Source organism: Camelus bactrianus, chromosome 18 (assembly GCF_048773025.1).
Source record: "Camelus bactrianus isolate YW-2024 breed Bactrian camel chromosome 18, ASM4877302v1, whole genome shotgun sequence".
Taxonomy (NCBI): Eukaryota; Metazoa; Chordata; class Mammalia; order Artiodactyla; family Camelidae; genus Camelus; species Camelus bactrianus.
Genome location: NC_133556.1, coordinates 27,384,033 through 27,404,052, shown reverse-complemented (window position 1 = coordinate 27,404,052; position 20,020 = coordinate 27,384,033). Strand labels below are relative to the sequence as shown.

Below are 20,020 nucleotides of genomic sequence, written 5' to 3'. Positions count from 1 at the left end.
AGGTAGCTGTGCTTTTAATTCTCACACACCTGAAGCTATCTTTGGGGCCAAGAGACAGGAAGGTGGCAGTGAACCCAACACTCATCTGCACTGTAATCCTAGGTTTATTCAACACAATCCTTTTACTCTACACAACAAAGTACAAACACAACAGTATCTAAAATGCTACAAAGTTACAAAACTCAAAACAGAAAATTTATAGTACTGACTGTACAATAAAAGTCAAGAAAAGCAATGTACACATTGCCAAGGTAACCTGCAGGACCACCGTGAATACCAGCACAACAGGGGGTTCCCTGATGACAATGCAGAGCTGGCTCTCAAGTTGCTCACCAATTTCAGAGAGAAAGGGAGACGTGGGATGTGTATGTGTATTTGTGCACACGCATATGAGCACATGTAAAAAGAACCATTTTAGACAAATAATAGGGTATTTGATCCTCACGGTCAGAAAAGACTCAAGCAGGGGAGCAGGGCCAGGCTAACAGGAACAGCAGCTGCAAAAGGTAGAGCCTTTCCTGGGGGAGCCTGCAGGCCAACAAGTGAGGGCATCACCAGGCCACCAGGTTGTCCCCAGGACATGTGTGGAATGAAAAACATGATCCCAGGCTGGGGGTGTACCACCTGGAGCCCCCTGCTCATCCCTGCTGGCTCTGCCACCAAACTGACAACATGGGAGCTTTCTAGCCAGAAAACTGGAGGGCATCCTTATAGGCACAATTCCAAGCCAACAACAATCCTGCAGCTGGAACTCCGCTGCCAGAGGAAACAACTCAACTGCTGTCTTTGCCTTCAAAGCCTGCCCGAGTGAGGGATTCCTTTCCTACTGATCACCTTTCAGCTAGAAAAGTGACAAAACTGAGTCAGATGGGTATAAGTCACAGGGGCAGAGCTTCAGTGGCCCTGCTTATCGGGAGGAGTTGGAGCTGGAGCGGCTCCTGTGGCGGCGGCGGCCGGGGGAGCGGGATCGCCGGCGTACGGGGGACCTGCGCCGAGGGGAACGTGACCTGTAGGAAGAGGAGAGATCACATCAGACACGAAGCAAACGCCCCGGAAGCAGCTCTGTATCTCGGACTACAAGGGTAAAGCTGCTTTCCCTCAGGAACGACTGTACACAGCTTCACACTTCAACACTTGAGCTAGGACAGCTCCCTTTGGATGGCACTGATATGGAACACTTGGGAAAGAAACATGTTCTGGAGACCAAAGGCACAACCCCAGGCTGTCTCCTGTTCTCCGAGGGCTGTGCAAAGTGCAGCTCAACACCACTAGTGCAGGACAGCCAAACACAGCATGAGCTGAACCTCCTGCGGGTCCCCCAATCAGGCAGCTATCTTTCCCTCCCTTTTCCCAGCTGAAAAGGATGGGATGAGCTCCAAAGGCCACATGTACTGCTTCCCCATACACAGCATGAGGTATAGGGGGCGGGTGGGGCTAAAAAAAGGTCCCAAACTCATGGTTCTCACATTACGTTTCTAAATAAAATAAACAAAAACTGGTCCCAATTAGTCAGTCCCCTATGAGACCCCAAAATGACTCACCTTCTCCTCATCCGTGGGGGTGACCGGCGCCACATGGGAGGTGGTGGTAGCATTCTCCTGGGAGGGCTGAATCGCCTGGGGGGTGGCCTAGGCCAGGGGGTCAGCACAGCAGTGGCAGTGATCTCCTGGCCATCGATTTGTCCTGTCAAAAAAAGGATAGTCACAAAATACCTAACAAACACTTACCCTGGGCTAGGCCCAACGTCAGACATGGTGAGCAAGACAGATGGGAGACTAGGGGGAACAAGGACAAATTACAATTGTCACAGGAAGAACCTCACAATTACTATTATTGGAGGTTTCATCAAAAAACTACGAGGGGGTATGGAACCTAATGGGGGACTCTATCTTGATGCACTGGGATGGCCTCCCAGAGGAAGTGTCATCCTAAAGAACATGCTAGAGTTTGCTATGTGAGGGAAAGGGTTGTGCCGCCCTGCCTTGAGCTGAAAGGTAGTGTCACACTTGAATTTTCTTAAGAACAGTGGGAAAGGGGCACGCAAGAGGAGAGGGAGGACCTGTCAGGGGGCTTTGGCAGGACTGATGGGGGTGAAACTAAGAACTCAAGGAGTAACTGGAATGTACATTCACCAGAGCTAGGTGATGGATCAGGTGAGCGAGCCCAGGGCTTAGCTGAAGGATGATCAGCACCAAGTTTCTGGATAAATTATGATTTCCTGAGGTGGGGCCTGAGAGGAGGAAGAGACTTCTAGCATGGGGGAACAAAATGAAACAAGATGTCAAAGCTGTCTTGGGAGTTTGAAACGAGTGCCTCAGGGAGGTGAGTCTGTGTGCAGCCAGTACTAAAATCACATGCATGAATGAAACTGCAGAACAGCGAGGGGAGGCAGCTCAGCACGGAGGCCCGAGGAGCCTGCAGGGTCTCAGGGAGAGAAAGAGCAAAGGAAACTGAGGCAGGGACCCAAGAATCCTAGGGGAGTGTGCACTTTGACCTCAGTCCAGGGAATGCTCAGGGGACCAAGCACAACCCTTGTGTGCTCCCAAAGGGTGGAGAGATCCTTTATCTTCTCAGCTCCTACTTTCAAGGAAACTTCAAAGGTACTGAAGAGGTAACTCAGGAATCTGGGTCTATTTTCAGAACATACTCAAAAAGGCTTAACTGAAGTAAATACAGTCCAAGGTGGCCCCCGGCCCATGGCCAAAAGTCAGTCCAAATTAGGAATTTCATGGGCACCGACAATGTAACAATGAAGACAAAGCCATCCTCTGGCCAGCTGCCAGCAAAGGCCAGGTCCTTCTACTTTCTTTCTGGAGACAGCATGGAACTGTCCTATTCAGTGGTGCACAGCACAATACGGGGACACACGAAACAAAAAAAGTCCTACCAGAATCTTAAGACAACATGGAGTATTTATAATCCCACAAATCCTGAATATGCCCAAGTCTCCTGAATCTTTAGCAAGTGCTCAGATTGTCAAATACACAATGACCAACGGTCTCTAAATCAAAGGTGTGACTCACAAGGCCAAGACCTGATATGTGCAGAGATGAATCACAGTTTATGCTGAACTCCTGAAACACTCCAGAGGGATTTAAGTAGACTGAAGTAGGGTTAGCAGCTATGAATCAAGGAAAATTTCCTAGCATATAAATTCTACCAGGGCTCAAGGGCAATTATCCAAAAAACAAACAAACAAACTCCCCCCCCCCCCCACAAAACTGTTAAGCTATTTACTGAGTGTATAACAAGGCCTTAAATCTATTCACAAGTGTTCAAATGTTGTTAAAACCATTTTTCCCAATACAAAGTAGCTATAAATGTCATACAGTTAAGATACAAGAATTTGGGAAATGGGTAAAATCTGTGAATTCAGCAAAATTCTCCTAAAAATTCTGCAATGTTAGCAAAACGGAAAATGACTGAGAGAATTAAAGAAAACATTCCCATATAAAAGCCATGCTTCACCATAATCTATTCTTTATATTAAAAAAACCCATTCATTTGATCCTTAAGCTTTTAACAGATTGAAATATTCTTAAAGTGCTAATATATTCATATTTGATGATTTTTTTTAAAGAATAGTACTCCATAAAACATGTTTTTGGTAAACACACACCCACTGAGCAAGAACTAGAATCCTGAAAGAGCTCCAGGGAGATTCCTGCTTGCAGCCAGGTTGGAAATTGGTTCTAATCTCACGATGTGTGGTGGGCAGCTAGTCTTGGACAGTGGACAAGGGAGGTCAGCAGTGCTGGCAGGGTTTACTCACCTCCGTCCATATGCTTCAGCGCCTTCTCAGCCTCATCTGGATTCTCAAACTCTACATATGCATAGCCTTTAGATAGATGGGGGTGCATCCTTTCTACAGGCATGTCAATCATTTTAATTTTCCCATAGGTGGAGAATATCTCCATGATGTGATCCTAGGGAGAAAGAAGGGTCACTCTTAATGCTCACTCATCAACGACTTATGTAGAATTCACCACATAATGTCTACCACCCTGGCATTTGGCAGTAAATCTCCTAAATACACATATATAACACTTTCCATTGAAAGGAAGTAACCCATGCTCTGCTAGAAACACACACCATCAACTCAGCCCTTCGAAATGCTACTTTCTAAGTTCACCTTCTGGCAGAGGCCTGTTTCTCCAGTTTTCCACTGCAAAAATTTGCAAAAAGAGACACACCCCACTGTCCACCAGACAGAAACAAGATTCCTCACCTTGGTCACATTCCTGGTGAGCCTCCCAATGTGCACTTTGGTGGGTTTAGGGGAAGGACTCCGCCTTTTCCTTTCCTTTTCATCTCTTTTGGGTGGTTTGGATCTGATTTAAAAAAAAAAAACACCAGAAACAATCTGTCAAGTCAAAAAGTTTTAGGTGGGGGATATTAACCACTAGTACGACAGGTTTTCATAAGGAAGCTTTTCCTACCAGTTCACATATATTATTCATCTCAGAAATCCTATTAAGATAAAAAGACTCCTTTTTGGGTCTTTTATAACAACTAAGGTAACTTTAAAGCCCCCAGTTTGTTAAGTTTAGGTCCCTAGATAATTCTCAAGTCTTGGGAGGAGATCCCCCCAAACCAACCACTCCTGGGCAAGAAGCCGTGCTGGGAAGGAGCTCACTTGGAGCGGGACCGCCGCCTATTGTCGTGTCTGCGCCGAGAAGGACTCGGAGAGCCAGAGGAGCTGCTGGAGCTGGAGCTGCGGGATGTACTGGAACTTCCTGAGCGGCTTGATGCCGAAGATGAGCTAGAGCCACTGCTTGAGCCTGTGCTGGTGCTGGAGCCCGAGCTGGAGGTAGAGCTGGACCGAGACCTGAGGGGAGAGATGCAGGAGGTCATGGACAACAGTCGTGGGAGCAGCACTGCTTCACAGCACAGACAGGCCAGCAGGTGCTCCCAAGAGGAAACCGCTGCCCTTGTATTTTCAAGCCTCACTGCCTTCCCCAGCGGGGAGAACATTTACATCCCCCAATCCCCGCCCTAAGCCAAAGCCCTAGGTAAGGACACAAAATAGCATTTGTATTGTGCAGTGACAGGAAAGGAAGAATGAGCTGCTTCCTTCTTACACAGAAGCCTTGCCTACTGAGAGGTAAAGAAGGAGCCTGACAAATCAGAACCGCCAACTCTGCTTGGAGGGCAGCTACTGACTGAACCAGGCTCAAATGAAGGAAAAGGGAGCTCGAGCCTAGGGCAATCCAATGACAAGTCCAAATAAAAAAAGCACTTGAGAGAAAAACATCCCAGGAAGTCCCATTCCTCAACATCTCTAGAAAAGAAAAAAATCCCAACACCATCTTCAATATAAAATCAGAGCAAACCCCAAACCAGTTTGCCATAAATTAGGGTCTCTCTTAATAATCTGAGTAAGTTTTCTTTGTAAATACTTAAGAAGACATAGCAGGTGTGGAAGTGAGGCCCCTGCAGTGTTCTAACCCATCAGCCCCACCTGGTGCTGCTGCTACCACTGGAAGCACTGCGCCTCTTTCGAGTTTTGTCCCTGCCACGATCCTTCTCGCTTGACTCCTTGGTGGCTCCTTTATCTTTAGAGCGATCCTTGGACTTCTCATCAGAGCGGTCTTTGCGCTTGGTAGGAGAAGGAGCCCTGGATAGTGAGGAAGAGTGTGAGATAGATGCCTCTTTGACTGGACCCTGAAACAATAGCAAACCTAAAGGGGGATCCAAAGGGCTACAGAAATCCCAGGCAATCACAGAGCAAAATGATCTGTGGCTTAGGACACTTTCACTGTAAAATTCAAGGCAATTCCAATCATCCCCTTTCTGAGGGTCCTAGTAATGAACACCCCCAAAGTAGCACTAGAAAAATCTGACAGAAGGATTACCTAGTGCTGGACTTTTTATTATTTTCTTTGACTCCTAGCAAGCTCTTCTTTTTCACTCCTGATAAATCCATTCTCCCCTTCTGAGGTGTTCAAAGCAGCAATGGCGGCCTCACTTATCTGAACTCTCACTTCTAACTTGAGTCTGAGAAACGATCCCTAATCGATTGCAATTTACGCCAAAGTGCAGCCTAATAACAAGATAAAAGGATTTACAGAGTAAATTGGCAAGGCAACAAATCCACTTTGCAGTCAAAAGCTCAGCACAAAAGGCAGCAAGGAACACAGTAAGCAGCAAACACCCACAAAGCTGGGAACACGCAGGGGACCATCACCATTTCCTCAGGGAGGATCCCACCCCCACAGAAGGCACAGGTAGAACTGTCATCTCGGCTAGTCTTTTTCTTAAGGAAACAGTGGTGATGCCCATCACTGTTAATTTACAGGTGGTTCAATACCTGTTTTTTCACTCATCAGTTGAATGATGAGCCCTCTACAGCCCTTTAGAAATACTACAGCACCACATTTACATGCAGAACAGAGAAAAACCTAACTGATAGGATTACCAATAGCATTAGATCTCTTGTTTCATTGCTGTAATTTCTTTGTAGGATACATTGGATATATGATATGACTGGAAGCAAAAACCATTTCAAAAGTGACTGGTACCAGCATCAAAACATTTAATATCCAAATACAAATAAAATGTCCTCTATGAACATTAAAATAGTAATAAAAGTAACACATTAATAACTAGCCATTGTAAACACTGAACTTTAATGATATGCACATGGAAGTACTATGGGGCAGTATACCAAAGCCTGCAATTTACTTTGAAATGCAGTAAGATTGATGGGTGGCTAGATATAAAGTAAATATGAGATGTAACTTGTAGAATCTAGGTGGTGGTTACGTGGATATTCAACGCACAATTTTTTCCCAACTTTTCTGTACGTTCAGATTTTTTCAAAAATAATTTTTTTTAGGAAGAAGTAAACAATAAAATTGGATGAGTTATGGCACGTTAAGGGTTTAGCTAAGTGCCTGAACTGCAATATGTGCTCAGTAAATGGTCATTAGTAAATACTACTCAAGAACAAATTATTAATTCATTATGTGCCTGTTCCCTGGGGACCGTTGCCTTTAATATCTCCAGTAAGGTTTTGTACAATTTGCTTGAGCGAAGAGCTCAGGATGTTAGCCTCGAGTACTACTATTCCACCTTCCTCAACAGCCTATAAATAACCTGAACACAGCACATCAATTGGGATCTTGTTTATACATGTGTAGCAGTGCCAAAATACTGAATAAACATTCTGACTCAAGAAAGAGCATCCAGCTGTGGACAATCAAATGAGAGTGCAGAACAGAGTATCACCTTTGTGGCTCTTTTCCAGGGCCATAAAATCTTTTAAGACGTTTTATTTTAAAGCAGTAAGGTATAAATAATGAACAGGCAACAATAAATAAGGTTGGTGTCCCTGGACAATCAGTGAGTATGATTCAGTGGTTAAGAGTCTGGAGTCAGCCTGCCTGGGTTTGACTCAAAGCTCTGTTGTGTGATCTTGGAAAAATCACTTAACCTTTCTGAGCCTCTATTTGTCATTAGCATTATGGTGACACATACAGTTCTTACAATTCATAGTTATCAACAACACTAATCAAATTAACCATAAAAGAGATTTAACACCTAGTTAAGGCTCAATAAACGCTAGCTAATATTAGAAGAAAGGAGTTGGAGGTTCTTTTCCCACATAATCTCTCGACTGTAAGGTTACACACCATCTCTGAATGCTCAACAAGGGTCCCTGGACCCCCCCCCCATTAGGATCACCAAGAGCAGTACTGTCCAATAGAGAGCAAGCTACAAGTGTACCCCCAAATTTTCAAAGAGCCACATTACAAAAGCTATACGTTAAAGACTGAAGATAACTTTCAGTAAAGTATTTGACACGGTATAGCCCAAATATTACCTTTTCACCAATTAGTATACACATTTATTCATAAAATTCACACAAACCCCCACCACTAAATCTTTTAAACACCTCAGTTGGGGCTAGGTATATTTCAAGTGTTCAACAGCCATGTGTGGCAAATGGCTACCTTACTGACTCACTGAACAGTTGAACTACAGTGTAGATTCCTGGGCCCCATTCAGGTCCTAAAGATCCGCTCGGATGCAGATCTTTGTGAAACTTTGTAAAAACAAGCACCACCGGTGATTCTTAAAATCCTAAAAATTAAGACGCTTTGCTGGGTGGGGCCTGAGTGGTAGAAAGCAAAGGTTGAAGTTCTCTGTTTACATAAGTTCAGGTAACAGCACAGGACCTTGGTTACCTCCCCCATCCTCCGGAAAGGTGCGCGTCCAACAGCCAGAGAGAGAGAACAATTAGTTAAATTTCGAGTAGATGGCGTTTCAGGTCACATCTTCAGAGCACCTTCCCCATTTAAAAGGACATTTTAGGTACAATGTGAAATAACAAAATAGAAAAGCCCTGTCTCTCCTCCAATTATTTTAACCTTCCCGTATCCTCCCTTCTGGGTTAAACCGTCGAACTGAGCTCCAAGACATTAGCGGCTGTATCCCCAAGGATATGAGAACAGCCCTCAGGAGCCCGGCAAACATTCCTGGGGGCGATGTTTGAGTTAATGAATTCGAAGGGAGGATCCAGGGCATCCCATAAAGCAACTCCACACCCACCGGCACCGGCCCTGCACGCGACCTCGCCGCCCCCCGTCCGCGTTCACTCACAACTCCCCAGTCCAGGCGCCAGGCCACGAGCACTTCCAGGGCAGGGCCCGGCGATGCGGGCCTGGGTCTCCAGCCCGACGAGAGAGCCCTGAGGACAGAGGCCAGGGTCCCGGGTGCTCCAGATCCCGCGGGCCTCACTGGGCCCGCCGCAGAGCGGACGAAGCGAGGGCACCCTTCCGCCCGCCGCAGCCTCGACCACTTCCGGGCCGCGGCCTCGGCGCCTCCCACTCAGCCCGCCCCGGGCCACACTCTTTCTTCTCAGCCACTGCGCTGCGCCGCCAGGCTGCCGTTGCAACCGCGGGACCGGGAGACGGGTGGGCTCCACGATGCGCCCAGCCGAGCCTAGTGGGTGGCTCCCGAAGCTCGGATGGGGTCGGATTCCCACAACTTACATCTTCCCGCCGCCGCGGCCGCGACCTCGTCCCGCTCTCCTCAGCCGCTGAGGCTGGCGCCGCTCTGTCGTCAGGATTAGGGAGCGGGAAGGCGCCGTCGTCCGGCGCGCAGCGATGACGTAGAGCGCCTTAGCCAATGGGCGCGAGCGAAGGGAGTGTTAAAGGGCCAGGGCCGTTTGTGGCGAACAGCGTCGGGGTGCTTACTCTGTCTCCCTCTCTGGAGGGATGTCTGGGGCTGCCTCGGGCTGGCTGCGCCCCTCGTGGGGCCGGAAAATTGGCAGCTTGCTGGGGCTGGGAGGGCTGCGCCACGTGGGAAGCTTGAGGGCTAGCTCGGAGAATGTTAACGCGGTCGCGGCCCCGCCCCTTGCTTTGCGCACGCGCAGTGGGCTAGCGGCGCTCCTGGCGGCATCCCAGGGCACTGTGGTCGAGACCCAGTAGCTTCGCGCCCAGCGTGGCTGGGCCGCGGGGCAGTGGGGATGCTGGAGCGTTTGCGGGCGCTGCGGCCTCTCGCGGCCGGCCATGGGGACCTGCAGGGTAGAGGCGGCTCAGAGGGCCAGACCTTTGCGGGGATGGGTTCATGCGGTTAAAAACCATTGGTGGTGTGAGGGGTGACCGCGTAGACGCAGCTTCTGCGCCAGCCGATCTTGGCTGGGGGGGAGAAGACAGTGGGCAGTGCAACCAGAACGAAAGGGCAGCAAAAGGCAGATAGAAGACAAGGCGCAGATGGGGAGGCGCTTCTGAGGAGATGACACTGCAGCTATGACTCGAGTGGAAGGGCGCACTCGGCAGTGAGAAAGAACAGCAGGTACAAAGATGTGGAGGCTCACTGGAAGAAGCGAAGGGAGGCCGGTGTGGTCAGTGCGGCAGCTTGAAGGCCGGGGCTTGGAAGGTGGAGTTTCTCGGTTGGGGGAGGGGCGACTTGGGAGATGTGCAGGATACAGTGCCAAGGCTTCATCCCCCAGCGGGTGGACGGTGCAGGCTGGAAGGCACTGTCAAGACCCTTTTGGCAAAGGCAGGAGAGGTGAGGATTAGAGGCCCAGAACTAGGCAGGAGGCTGTCGGAGTAAAACCCTGCATTGAGGAGCCAGGGCTCCCGAGTTTTGTTTACCTCTGTGTACCTCGCCTCCCAAAGCTGTGCCAGGCAAGCAATCAGTGCTGACTGACTGTTAGTGGGAGGAAGGAAGGCGCACCCTGGGCCAGACACTGTCTGAATAGGTAGGTGCAGCAAGGAAGACAAGGGAACAGGTCCAAGGTGCTGTTTTGCAGGGAAAGAACCAGTGTGACTTGGAGATGGATTAGATATCAGGGGAAAGGACAGGAAAGAGACAATAATGCAGCTTGGTGGCCCTAGATGGATGGATGGATGGATGGATGGTGCTTTGTTTGCAGTCTGCAAGTCATTGCTTTCTGTTCTGTGTGATTTTCCCAGCCAGTGGATGGTGACTCGTTTCCCTGGTCCAGTCTGTCTGGCCCTGTCCAGCAGTGTCAAGTGTGCTGCTAACAGCTTACTCTGGGCTGAGGGTTGTCTGAGGAGTTGGGGACAAAAGACAGCCCAGGAGGAGCAGCCTGCCTCCTGAGTCCTCTCTGCTGAGGCACCAACACACTCCTGGGGGTGGGGGTTGGCAGGCAGGGTCAGTCTGGGTCCTAGTTCTCCCTTTGGATTTAGATTTGGGGAGGTGGAGCATTTAGAGCAAGTTAAATTCCCTGCATCACTGTGACATCTGCTGTGGTCACTCATGGAGGCAGAAGTGAACAGGAGGACAGTTTTGGCCCTGTAGTGGTGCAGGAGCCCAGAGGGTTGGTGTTGGGGATGGTGTGGCCTTGGTGGGCCAGCCTGCAGCACCTGGAGGTCTGTGCGGGGGCCATGGCAACATATGAGAGCCCCACACATCCTGGGCCAAGTCAGTGTGTGCCTGAAAGGCCCCAAATTCAGAAAGGCCTTTGCCCTGGGACCCAGTGACCGTGGGGCAGGCAAGTTATCCCCACTATGGTGAATGGAGGGTGGGGACACAGCCTGCTGGGCTGACAGCCCTTTCTGGTGTTTTTTTTTTTTAATGCTCTAAAATAATATAATTTGGCATGAGTATATATTTTTAACACATTTTATATTAAGTCTAAAAGCATGATTTATTCAACCCCTTTTGAATTTAATCAAATTTGTTTCTAAATATTGTTGATTTTATTATCAAGTGTGTTATCAGCTGTTGAGCATTAAAATTTGAGCATCTTGGCTTTTGCCATTTTGAGAATCAGCAGAATGTATTTGGAAAGAACATGAGAAAATAAAACTCTGGAGGTCCCCTGACCCCAGCCTTCCAGGAATCCGGAGTTTCTCCCATCCCAGCCCCCAGTGCAAACCTGCTGAGGCCATGGGTATTGAGGCCTGGGATCTGTGGCATTTGGGGACCTCAGGAAGTCTTTGGCCCAGTTTGATGGAGGAGGTGGGTCAGGGCTCTTGTGGGCAGGGCAATGGGCAGCTGGCCCCAGGGCTGGAGCTCTACACCACATGCATCCTTTGGGTTCTGGCCACTGTCCTGAGCCCCCTTCCCTTTTCCCCCAGGGCCGAGGGCCACCTGCTGATGATGTGGGGCTGCACTCATTTTGAGAGCATACCCACCAAGGCAGAATGTTCCCTCTGCCTTTATCCTCTGTGGGCCTGATGGCCTCTGCAGTGCTTGCCCTTGGAGGCTGGTAACCTGTCACACTGAAAGGATCAGGGTGGGGAGGGTAGAGCTCAGTGGTAGAGTGTGTGCTTAGCATGCACGAGGTCCTGGGTTCAATCCCTAGTACCTCCATTAGAAAATAAACACCTGCCCCTAAACAACAACAATAACAGAGAAACAAAAAGGAATTGTTTGGAAAAAACCAAAAAGGTCAGGAATGGCCTGGGTTGGGTTGGAGGTCACAGTGGGCCACACAGGAGCTATGAGCAGGCATTGCATCCCCTTGTAAATGATGTCAAAGAAGCACTTCAACCCATTGCTGACAGACTCTGTGCCAAGGGTGGGCATGGCCCAGCCAGGTGGAAGAAAGGGGTTTGGGTGGGGTCAGGGAGGTCATGATGGCTTGGTGACCCTGGAGGAGGCATTAGAAGAGGAGGTGTGTCAACAAGACCTGGCTCCTATCTGTGGGGCTACCTGTAGCCTGTAGCCCCTGAAGGCGCCCAGGAGGAGGCGCTGACTGGTCCGCCTGGGTCTGAAAGGGCCAACCAGCCAGTTAGGTCTGGAGCTGTGGTGAGGCCTCCCCAGCTCCAGGTGAGCTGTGTCCCCAAGGTGTGGGGGTGTTGGGGGTGCCACAGGGCCAGGGGCTGCTGAACAGTGGGCTTGGGAGCTGGTTTTCATGCTTGAAGCCCCATGACCGCTTCTGCCCTGAGGAGGTCAAGCAGAGTAATCCCTGAGCTGCCCACCTTGGAGCTGTCACAGGGGGCTAAGAGGGGCCCGGCCAGAACTGACAGAGAAGGAAAGCCGGTGTGCCACAGTGCTGGGTGAGCCGCCCTGGCCTCTGGCTGGTCCCAGGCCCACCTCTGGCCATCTGCAGCCAGTGGATTTGGGGCTTCTCTGACGTTGGAGGCATCTGATGCGGCATCTGTGGGGTGTGGGCCGGGCCCCAGGAGCGGGGCCTGGGCAGCCCCGTGTATTGAGGAAAGAAGGCAGGGCCCCCGCTCCCTGGGCCTGACCCGCAGCTTCAGCCCCTTCTGCAGCCTGCTCAAAGCCTACGCCACGTGTGCCCATCAGGTGGGGATGAGACTCTGGGGACCAGGGCTGTGCTGCTTCCTGGCTGTTTCTCCTTGGGCGTGTGTGGGGGTTGGGACTGCTGTCTTGGTGCCCCTTCTTGGGCAGTCCCCGGGCCCACATACCCTGAACCCCCCTTCTGAATGTCCCCTTAGGGTGCCCTGCCCTTCCTTGGGGAAGGGAGGGGTTTTGGGGGGCTTGAACATTCCAGGGCTTGGGTGTGGACCTGAGTCAGGGTTCAGGGAATTGGGCCTTGTGTCTGGAGGGGGTGGAATATCGTGCATTTGGCCTGCTGGCCTCAGCTGTAGGGTCGGGTAAGCAGCCTAACCCTGACTTTGGTGTTGGGGGTACCTCTTGGAACCCCTTTGTGCCATCGCCTTGATGCAAGAGTGGGTAGAGTTTAATCCTTCTGGACCCAGGTGAACCCAGTCTGACATCCCAGGAATGTCCCTCTGTCTGCAGGTGGGGCTCTGGTCTGTAGCACAGCCAGCAGGGTCTGGGTGAGCGTGGGCGGCACTGACCTTCACACTGACTGTGTGAGAGAGGGGGTTCCCCAGAGGGCCTTGTCAGCTTATGCCGTGAATGTTGTGCTGCTCCCCAGAGGTGAGGTGAACAGCAGCTGTCGTGGGGTGTCACTCAGATGGAGCAGCAGGAATCAGCTGCCCTGGCTGGTGGGCTAGCCCCGGGGCTAGGCTTTTGGAACCCTCTCTCCCTTGTCCCCAGGCTCTGGCCCTGTAGGTGTCAAGTCTGACTGCCTTGGGGCCTTAGGATGTCACTGCCTCTGTGTGTTCAAGGAATTAAGTGAGTTCAGGCTGGGCTGGTGGTGTGTCAGTCCAGTCCAGGCAGGCAGGGCAAGCTCCTCCTCCACCTGGTGTGTGTGGTTATCCCCAGACAGCTTGTGGCCACCCCTGGACCTGCCTTCCAGCCTCCCCTCCAGGTGCTGGCCTTGGCTCACTCCTTCATCTTGGGTTCCCTGCCTCAGTCTTGTCTGCTGCTTTGTGAGACTGGGCCAGGGGTCCCTGGGACTTGGATGGCCTTGGCTTCCCCTTGAGTCCCGGACTAAAGATTGGAATTTACCGAGAAAGAAACTGTCCAGTGTATTTTGCTTTTCTGAGCCCCTACAACCAAAGGGCTAGGGTCCTCTGTGGGGGATGGGGAAGTGGGCCCTAGGGTGTGGCCACAGACCAGCAGAAGTGGCCATAACCAGGTCTTCCTGGGTGAGGTGGGGTCTCACCAGCTCAGGTGGACAATAAAGGCATGCATGAGTCCGCTGGTGGGACCACTTCGTTGGGGAGGCTAGCCTGCCCACTACAGTCATGGCAGGGATTGCGGTTGTGTCCTGGTGTTTGAGTTTTTTTGGGTGCCAGTTAATAAAAGACTGCGTGTCCCAGCTGCCTGTGTCTGGGGCAGCTATGTGCCTGTGTTTTGGATGATGCAATGGACGTGGAAGCATGTGACACCCAGGAGCTGTGCCCTCCTGCTCCTCCCTTTGCTTCCTGTTCATTCTATGTGGAAGTCTTGGTGGCACCTTGGACCCTGAGAGGTGACCTTGAGGAGGGAGGCCTGCACCTGGATGGAGCAGGCCGATGGAGTTTGGCTCCCTGAGACCTTGACCAGAGTGCCCAGACTGCCTTCTGTGGACTTTGTACTTGGCAGAGAAATAAACTCGTCTTTTTAAACCACTGCGAAGTCTTCATTTGGGCGGAGCTGTTCCCGTGGCCTGGGGGTGGGTCTCTTTGTCCTGTGACCTGCTGTGTGGCAGCCCTTCCCCACGGTGAAGGCAGTGGAGGGGCTCGGCCTTCAGGCCCCACCCAATAGTGGGGTCGCCCCACCTTCCCCACGAGCCTGCTCTCCTTCCTCCTCACAGGGGCTTTTGGTTCTGAGTACAGCTGTCAGACTGCAGGACTATCCACGTGTCCACTGCCTGTTTCAGTTGAGGGCAGGACTGGGCAGGACAGGGCAGGCCCTGACATGGTCTCTGCCCCTTGGGAGCCCTGGACCAGGCCGTGCAGGGAAGGGAAGGCACAACCTTGGCTCCTGGGTCTCCTAACTGCTGGTGGAGGCAGGGCAGGAGCTGAGTCCCTAAGAACGGCCTCACCCGGCAGATGCAGCAGCTCTTTGGGACCAGCATCTCCAGGGACCGTCTGGGCCCAGAGGTCTAAGTAGGGTGGAGTAGGAATGGGTGCAGGAGTAAACCAGGCACACTCTCCTGTCAGGGAGTCGAGGGTCCCGCCCCACCCCTGAGCTCAAACCAAAGCTGCCAGGGCTTGGGGGCAGGGATTCTGAGGCCCCAATCCTGGCTCCTTGAAGACAGTTGGCTCCAATGCTGGGTTTCCAGCAGCCTTGCAGATGACCCAGGGGTACTGCGTGGACTCTAGCAGCAGTGCCCTTTTCTGCTGCTCCTGGGGTCCCTCCTAAGTGTCTCTCCTGCAACTGCCTAGGCTCCACGTGTGGGTGCAGTCGTGGGCTCCTCCCACAGGCCCCAGAGTCCTCCGGGCTCTCCCCTGACTGTGCCGTGTGCCTCCCCTCAGGTCCCCGCTGCTGCAGCCTTGGCTGTGCCTGCATCATCCTCTCCATAGCTGCCGACTTGTCTTCCAAAAGGGATTTCTGATCATGACAGCCCCTGCTTTTCGTCCTTCCCGTCCCTTCTGCACCAACCTCTCCACCTTATCTCCCATCAACAAACCCACTTCTCCCTGGGCTAGTGCAGTCTGATTTCATGTGTATGTGCTTGACATATGCTGTTCCTTCAGTGCTGTTTTGTGGTATCAAAGGAGAAAAGTGATAAATTTCTAAATCTTTAACAAGTAGGCTTAAAACCAAGGCCAGGATGTGCTGCAGTAGGGCTGTTGGGGGATGTGTGGCCACGCTGTGCTGGCCTCTGCCCTCCTCCTAGACCTGGCAAACCCAACACGGCCGCAGCACCACAGCACCTGAAGACAAGTCACAGCCTACCTCTCGGAAGGTGTTTTCTGTTGGGCAACGTTTAGGACTGCAGCGACTCCTGTGTTTTTTTATAATGTGGAAATTAATGATGATAGTTTGAAGAATTTTAAAGGGAATAAAAAAGCTAATGGAAACTATGTGCAGCGTTCATAAACACTGAGGGACTTGCAGATGTTAACTACTATATATAAAGTAGGTAAACAGCAAGGTCCTACTGTATAGCACTACATTCAATACCTTATAATAGCCTGTAATAAAAAGAACATGAAAAGGAATATATATAAAATTGAATCACTATGCCGTACAGCAGTAATTAACACAACATTGTAAGCTGACTATACTTCAATAAAAAATTTTAAAAAATCAAATCAATGTTAAAAAAAAAAACTCTGAGAGACTGATGAAAATGCAGATTTGAAACTGTAGCAAATGAACCAGAGTGATGAAAACAAGTATTTTCTAAAATTATGAATTCTAAGGGAATGTAAAAGGCACAGGGATTCAAATCACAGAAATTCAGAAAGCTGAAAGAAATGAGAGTGAGTAAATAAAAAGGCAGCTGACGCTGAAGAAGATTCTTCTGGAAAATGGCGCGTAAAGCCCATGAGTGTCCCTGGAGCCAGAGGCCTCCTGCCCCCCCGGGTCCGCACCCTCCTACGCCCACCCTACACTCTTCCTGCTGTGGATGAAGGGTCTGTTGGTGGCCATTTATCTGACCTGCTTTTGCACTTGCATTTCTGGCTGATTCCTTCACCTCATGGCAGTGAGTTCTGCAAGTTTACTACATGTTGGGAAAACAAGCTCTTGCTTTTGTCTGTGAAACTTGATACAGCAGGTTTGTGTTGTGGTGTGGGTGAGTGACTGGTCTGGGGAGCCCATCCTGTGACTCACAGACCACAGCCGTGTTCCCTCCCAACCTTTATTTTCCAGACAGTTACCACGCATCAGGTACACCCTTCATGGATGGACGCTCAGCCCGGCAGTGGTTCCCAACTGGCCTCCTGGTCCCTGGCTTCTCAGGGAACGGAGGATTGTCCCCCTCCCCTCGCCGGCCGCCTCTGGAAGACGCTGGTGGGTTGATGCCCAGTGCAGCGTCCACTCTGTCCGGGGCAGCGTCCACGCTCTGAGGAGCAGGGACTCCTAGGACACCCAGCTGAACTGGAAGCCAAGACCTCAGCGCCTGATCCAGCCACATGTCCCCTGAGGATGGCGACAGGCGACTTTCTGTTCCTTCTGGGCAGCCTAGTGAGCCAGGTGCCATCTGTCTTGCTGGCTTCCTGTTTCACCCCAGGGGAGCTCTGAGCCAGGTGTGAACATGGGGGTGTCTCTGGGTGCTCTCCTCAGGTCAATGAGGCCTCTTCCTGGATGGCTTTCCGCCCAAAGACCCCGACTTGCCCGCACAGACTGCTGGATCTGCTCTTGGTAGGGATCTGGAGTTCTGGAGAGTGGGCTTCGGCGACTGCCTGAGACATGGATGTTCACATGCTGATTCCCAGTGTGAGGGCACCGGTACACCCGGTCCATACTGTGCCTTGATTCTCAAATCCATCATAGAAAACAGTGATCAAAAATGAGGGTGCAGGATAAGGTGAACTCACAGGGAGAGGACGCCCACCTGTGTGCCTGGCTCCTCACGGCCCCTCATCCTCGCTGAGCGGCTGCAGATGAGCGAAGCTCAGGAAGACTTGCTCCAGCGAGATCTGGCTCACAGAGTAGTCGTCCACATCGTACTTCTCCTTGGCCTTCTCCAGAACACCAAACACCTTTGGGGAGCAGAAAACCCACAGTTAACAAGCCAGGGCCCGGCTCCTTGGCTGGCTGGGGAGTCCTCTGGCCATAAAGGGTGGTAAGGGCCCCAGAGATCCTACCCTTGCCCCGGCCCGGCCTCTGGAGCACCCATGGGAGTGGGCGTGTGCTCCCAGGGAGAGAAGGTGGGCTGCAGGGGGTTAGCAGGCTTCGTCCTGAGTCTTCCCGGCTCAGAGTATGACCTCGGGCAAGCTGTGTTCCCTCTCTGGGTCAATTTCCTTTTCTGCATCAAATTTTTTCCAACTCAAATATTTCAGATATAAACCCCCAAACCTAGCAGTTACTAGGGTGAGTGTTAGAGCAAAAACTGAAAGGGATTCCTTCTTGGAAAGAGCTTGGAATCACCATAGGAGTGATTGTTGGAGGGACCAACCCTAGATACAGCTGAGGCCTGGTGGGGGCCCAAGCTCACCTTCGCCCAGCTGAGGTCAGCGCCAGGCAGGTGGTAATGGACCATCCCTTGGTGCTCATCTTCCAGGACGCTGCCTGCACAAAGGAGAGACCGTGTCCCCGTGAGGGTTAGACTGGAGGGCCAGGGGAGGGGGGCCTGGGCCCATCAAATCACAGCCCTCATCCTGGGGGTCAGGGATGGACAGACACACAGACACCCTCTGCACAGTGGCACACACCTGGGAAGGTCAGGTCCACGAATGCCTTGAACTCCTCCAGGGCCTCCTGCTGCCCATCGCTCCGGATCTTGGCCCGTAGGGAGTAGCCGCTACCAAACTTGCTCTTGAGGTGCTGGGGGCTGCCTAGGCACTTGAACTGACCCTGCACCATGATGGCCAGCCGGGTGCACAAGGCCTCACACTCCTCCATGCTGGGGAGAGGGGGCAGAGGCCTGGTATCACACTGGGGGATGCTGATGCCCGCCCTCCACGTCAAAAGCTGTGCACATGGGAAAGCGTCGATGCCCAGATCACACTGTTCCTGATTCCCACGCCCACACGATAGAGCCTGGGGACTCTCCTCACAGACTCTTCACCAGCTGCTGATGGGTCTTCTGTCCACCCAGTCCCTCCCACAGCCCCCATGGGAGGCTCTTCCACTGACCCACAGAGACCCTGGCTGTACCTGTGGGAGGTGATGACGATGGCCTTGCCAGACTCTCGGGCTCTTGCCACGGTATCCCAGAGCAGGCGCCGGGCCACGGGGTCCATGCCAGTGGACGGCTCGTCCAGGAAGATGACCGCAGGCTCTCCAAGCAGGGCGATGCCAGCACTCAGCTTCCGCTTGTTGCCGCCGCTGGAGCAGATGGGGTGCAGGGGAAGGCAAGGCCGATTAGTGTGGGATCCCCAGGTCCCAGTAGAGGACTGGGCCCAGTGATGGCAGAGTGCCCCAGGTGAAGAGGAATGAGGTGAGCATTCCTGGAAAGCCCACCTCATGGAATTGAAGGCCCTAGAGAGAGCTGTGCCCTGGGGGTTGGTCCACAGCCACACAAAGAACAGTTAGACCACCTGTCTCCACCTAAGGGGGCCTGACTGGGGCCCTGACATCACCTGTGCTGCCCTTGCCTCCAGGTGGCAGTCCCTCTCACCTGGCGTTGCCTGTGTCGTGCTACCAAATCCCTGTTGACCCTGGAACAGTGAGTAGGAGCTCCAGACCCTGACCTGTGTACCACCCCCCGCTGGTAAGAGAGACCTGGGGTCACTGAGTCAGGGGGCATGGGAGGGGCCAGGGCACAAGTGCACCTGTACGTCCTGACCAGCTTGTTGGCATGTGGCTCTAGTAGCAGGCCCCGCAGCGTGTTCTCCACGCAGGCACCGATGTGACGCTCAGGGATGCCCCGGAGCCGGGCATACATGACCAGTGTCTCCCGGCCCGTCATGTGGTCCAGCAGGGCATCAAACTGGGGGCAGTAGCCGATCTGCTGCCGCACCTGGGGTTAGAACACAGCCAGGAGGCAGCAGGTCAGAGGGTTTCTGTCTGTGGATCTGTCCAGGGTGGTCCATCAGCCAGTGCCCAGGCCCTGGCACCGCCCTCTGCTGAAGCCCCCCTAACAGCACTTATGTGGGGACATGGGAGGGACTCGGCCAGCTCAGGGGCCAGGGGGCACTGGCACCCAGACTGCCACACACCAAGGGGTCACAGATGGGCCCCAGAGGTGCTGGGGGCTGCCTAGGCACTTGAACTGACCCTGTACCATGATGGCCAGCCGGGTGCACAAGGCCTCACACTCCTCCATGCTGGGGAGAGGGAACGGAGGGTTGTCCCCCTCCCCTTGCTGGCCACCTCCGGAAGACGCTGGTGGGATGATGCCGGGCGCAAGGCCCACTCTGTCCGGCACAGCGTCAACACTCTGAGGAGCAGGGACTCCTAGGACACCAGGCTGAACTACCCACGGGCAGCATGGGGGTGGACTGGTCCAAGAATGTACTCAGCATCCAAAGAAACCATGCCCATGCACTGCTTTGCAGCTGATAGATACACACTTGTATTCAACAAACATCTAATGTGTGCTGGGACCTTTCTTTTCCTCCTTCTATTAAGAGATATTTGCTGGCAACACCTTTGGGGTGGGGCCTGGCCTGGGCAAATGACC

General features: G+C 52.3%; 2 protein-coding genes across 16 annotated transcripts in view; both read right to left on the bottom strand.

Moving 5' to 3' along the window:
- Positions 1-86: 86 nt before the first annotated feature.
- On the bottom strand, positions 87-9,152 carry RNPS1 (RNA binding protein with serine rich domain 1). 3 transcript variants are annotated; one of them, XM_074346512.1, is made up of 8 exons: positions 8,997-9,152; positions 5,856-6,043; positions 5,462-5,617; positions 4,637-4,828; positions 4,229-4,331; positions 3,773-3,926; positions 1,542-1,683; positions 87-1,007 (listed from the first exon to the last, which is right to left on the bottom strand). In XM_074346512.1, the coding sequence occupies exons 2-8, from the start codon at positions 5,924-5,926 to the stop codon at positions 908-910; spliced, it is 918 nt and encodes a 305-aa protein (XP_074202613.1). In that variant the 5' UTR covers positions 5,927-6,043; positions 8,997-9,152; the 3' UTR covers positions 87-907. The 3 variants fall into 3 exon arrangements, with proteins under 3 accessions (XP_074202613.1, XP_010948169.1, XP_074202614.1); XM_010949867.3 differs by lacking the exon at positions 8,997-9,152 and adding an exon at positions 8,605-8,983; XM_074346513.1 differs by lacking the exon at positions 5,856-6,043 and having other exon boundaries at positions 8,997-9,144.
- A 7,423-nt stretch (positions 9,153-16,575) lies between these two features.
- ABCA3 (ATP binding cassette subfamily A member 3) overlaps positions 16,576-20,020 on the bottom strand; it is a 44,034-nt gene continuing 40,589 nt past the window's right edge. For 11 of the 13 annotated variants that reach the window (XM_074346493.1, XM_074346495.1, XM_074346492.1 and 8 more), the window contains 5 exons: positions 19,170-19,357; positions 18,553-18,723; positions 18,108-18,298; positions 17,891-17,964; positions 16,576-17,435 (listed from right to left, as the gene is read on the bottom strand). In XM_074346493.1, the coding sequence (XP_074202594.1) occupies positions 17,304-17,435; positions 17,891-17,964; positions 18,108-18,298; positions 18,553-18,723; positions 19,170-19,357 (756 nt within the window). In that variant the 3' untranslated portion in view covers positions 16,576-17,303. The remainder of the gene's footprint in view (positions 17,436-17,890; positions 17,965-18,107; positions 18,299-18,552; positions 18,724-19,169; positions 19,358-20,020) is intronic. The other 2 variants (XM_074346501.1, XM_074346502.1) reach the window with 2 other exon arrangements.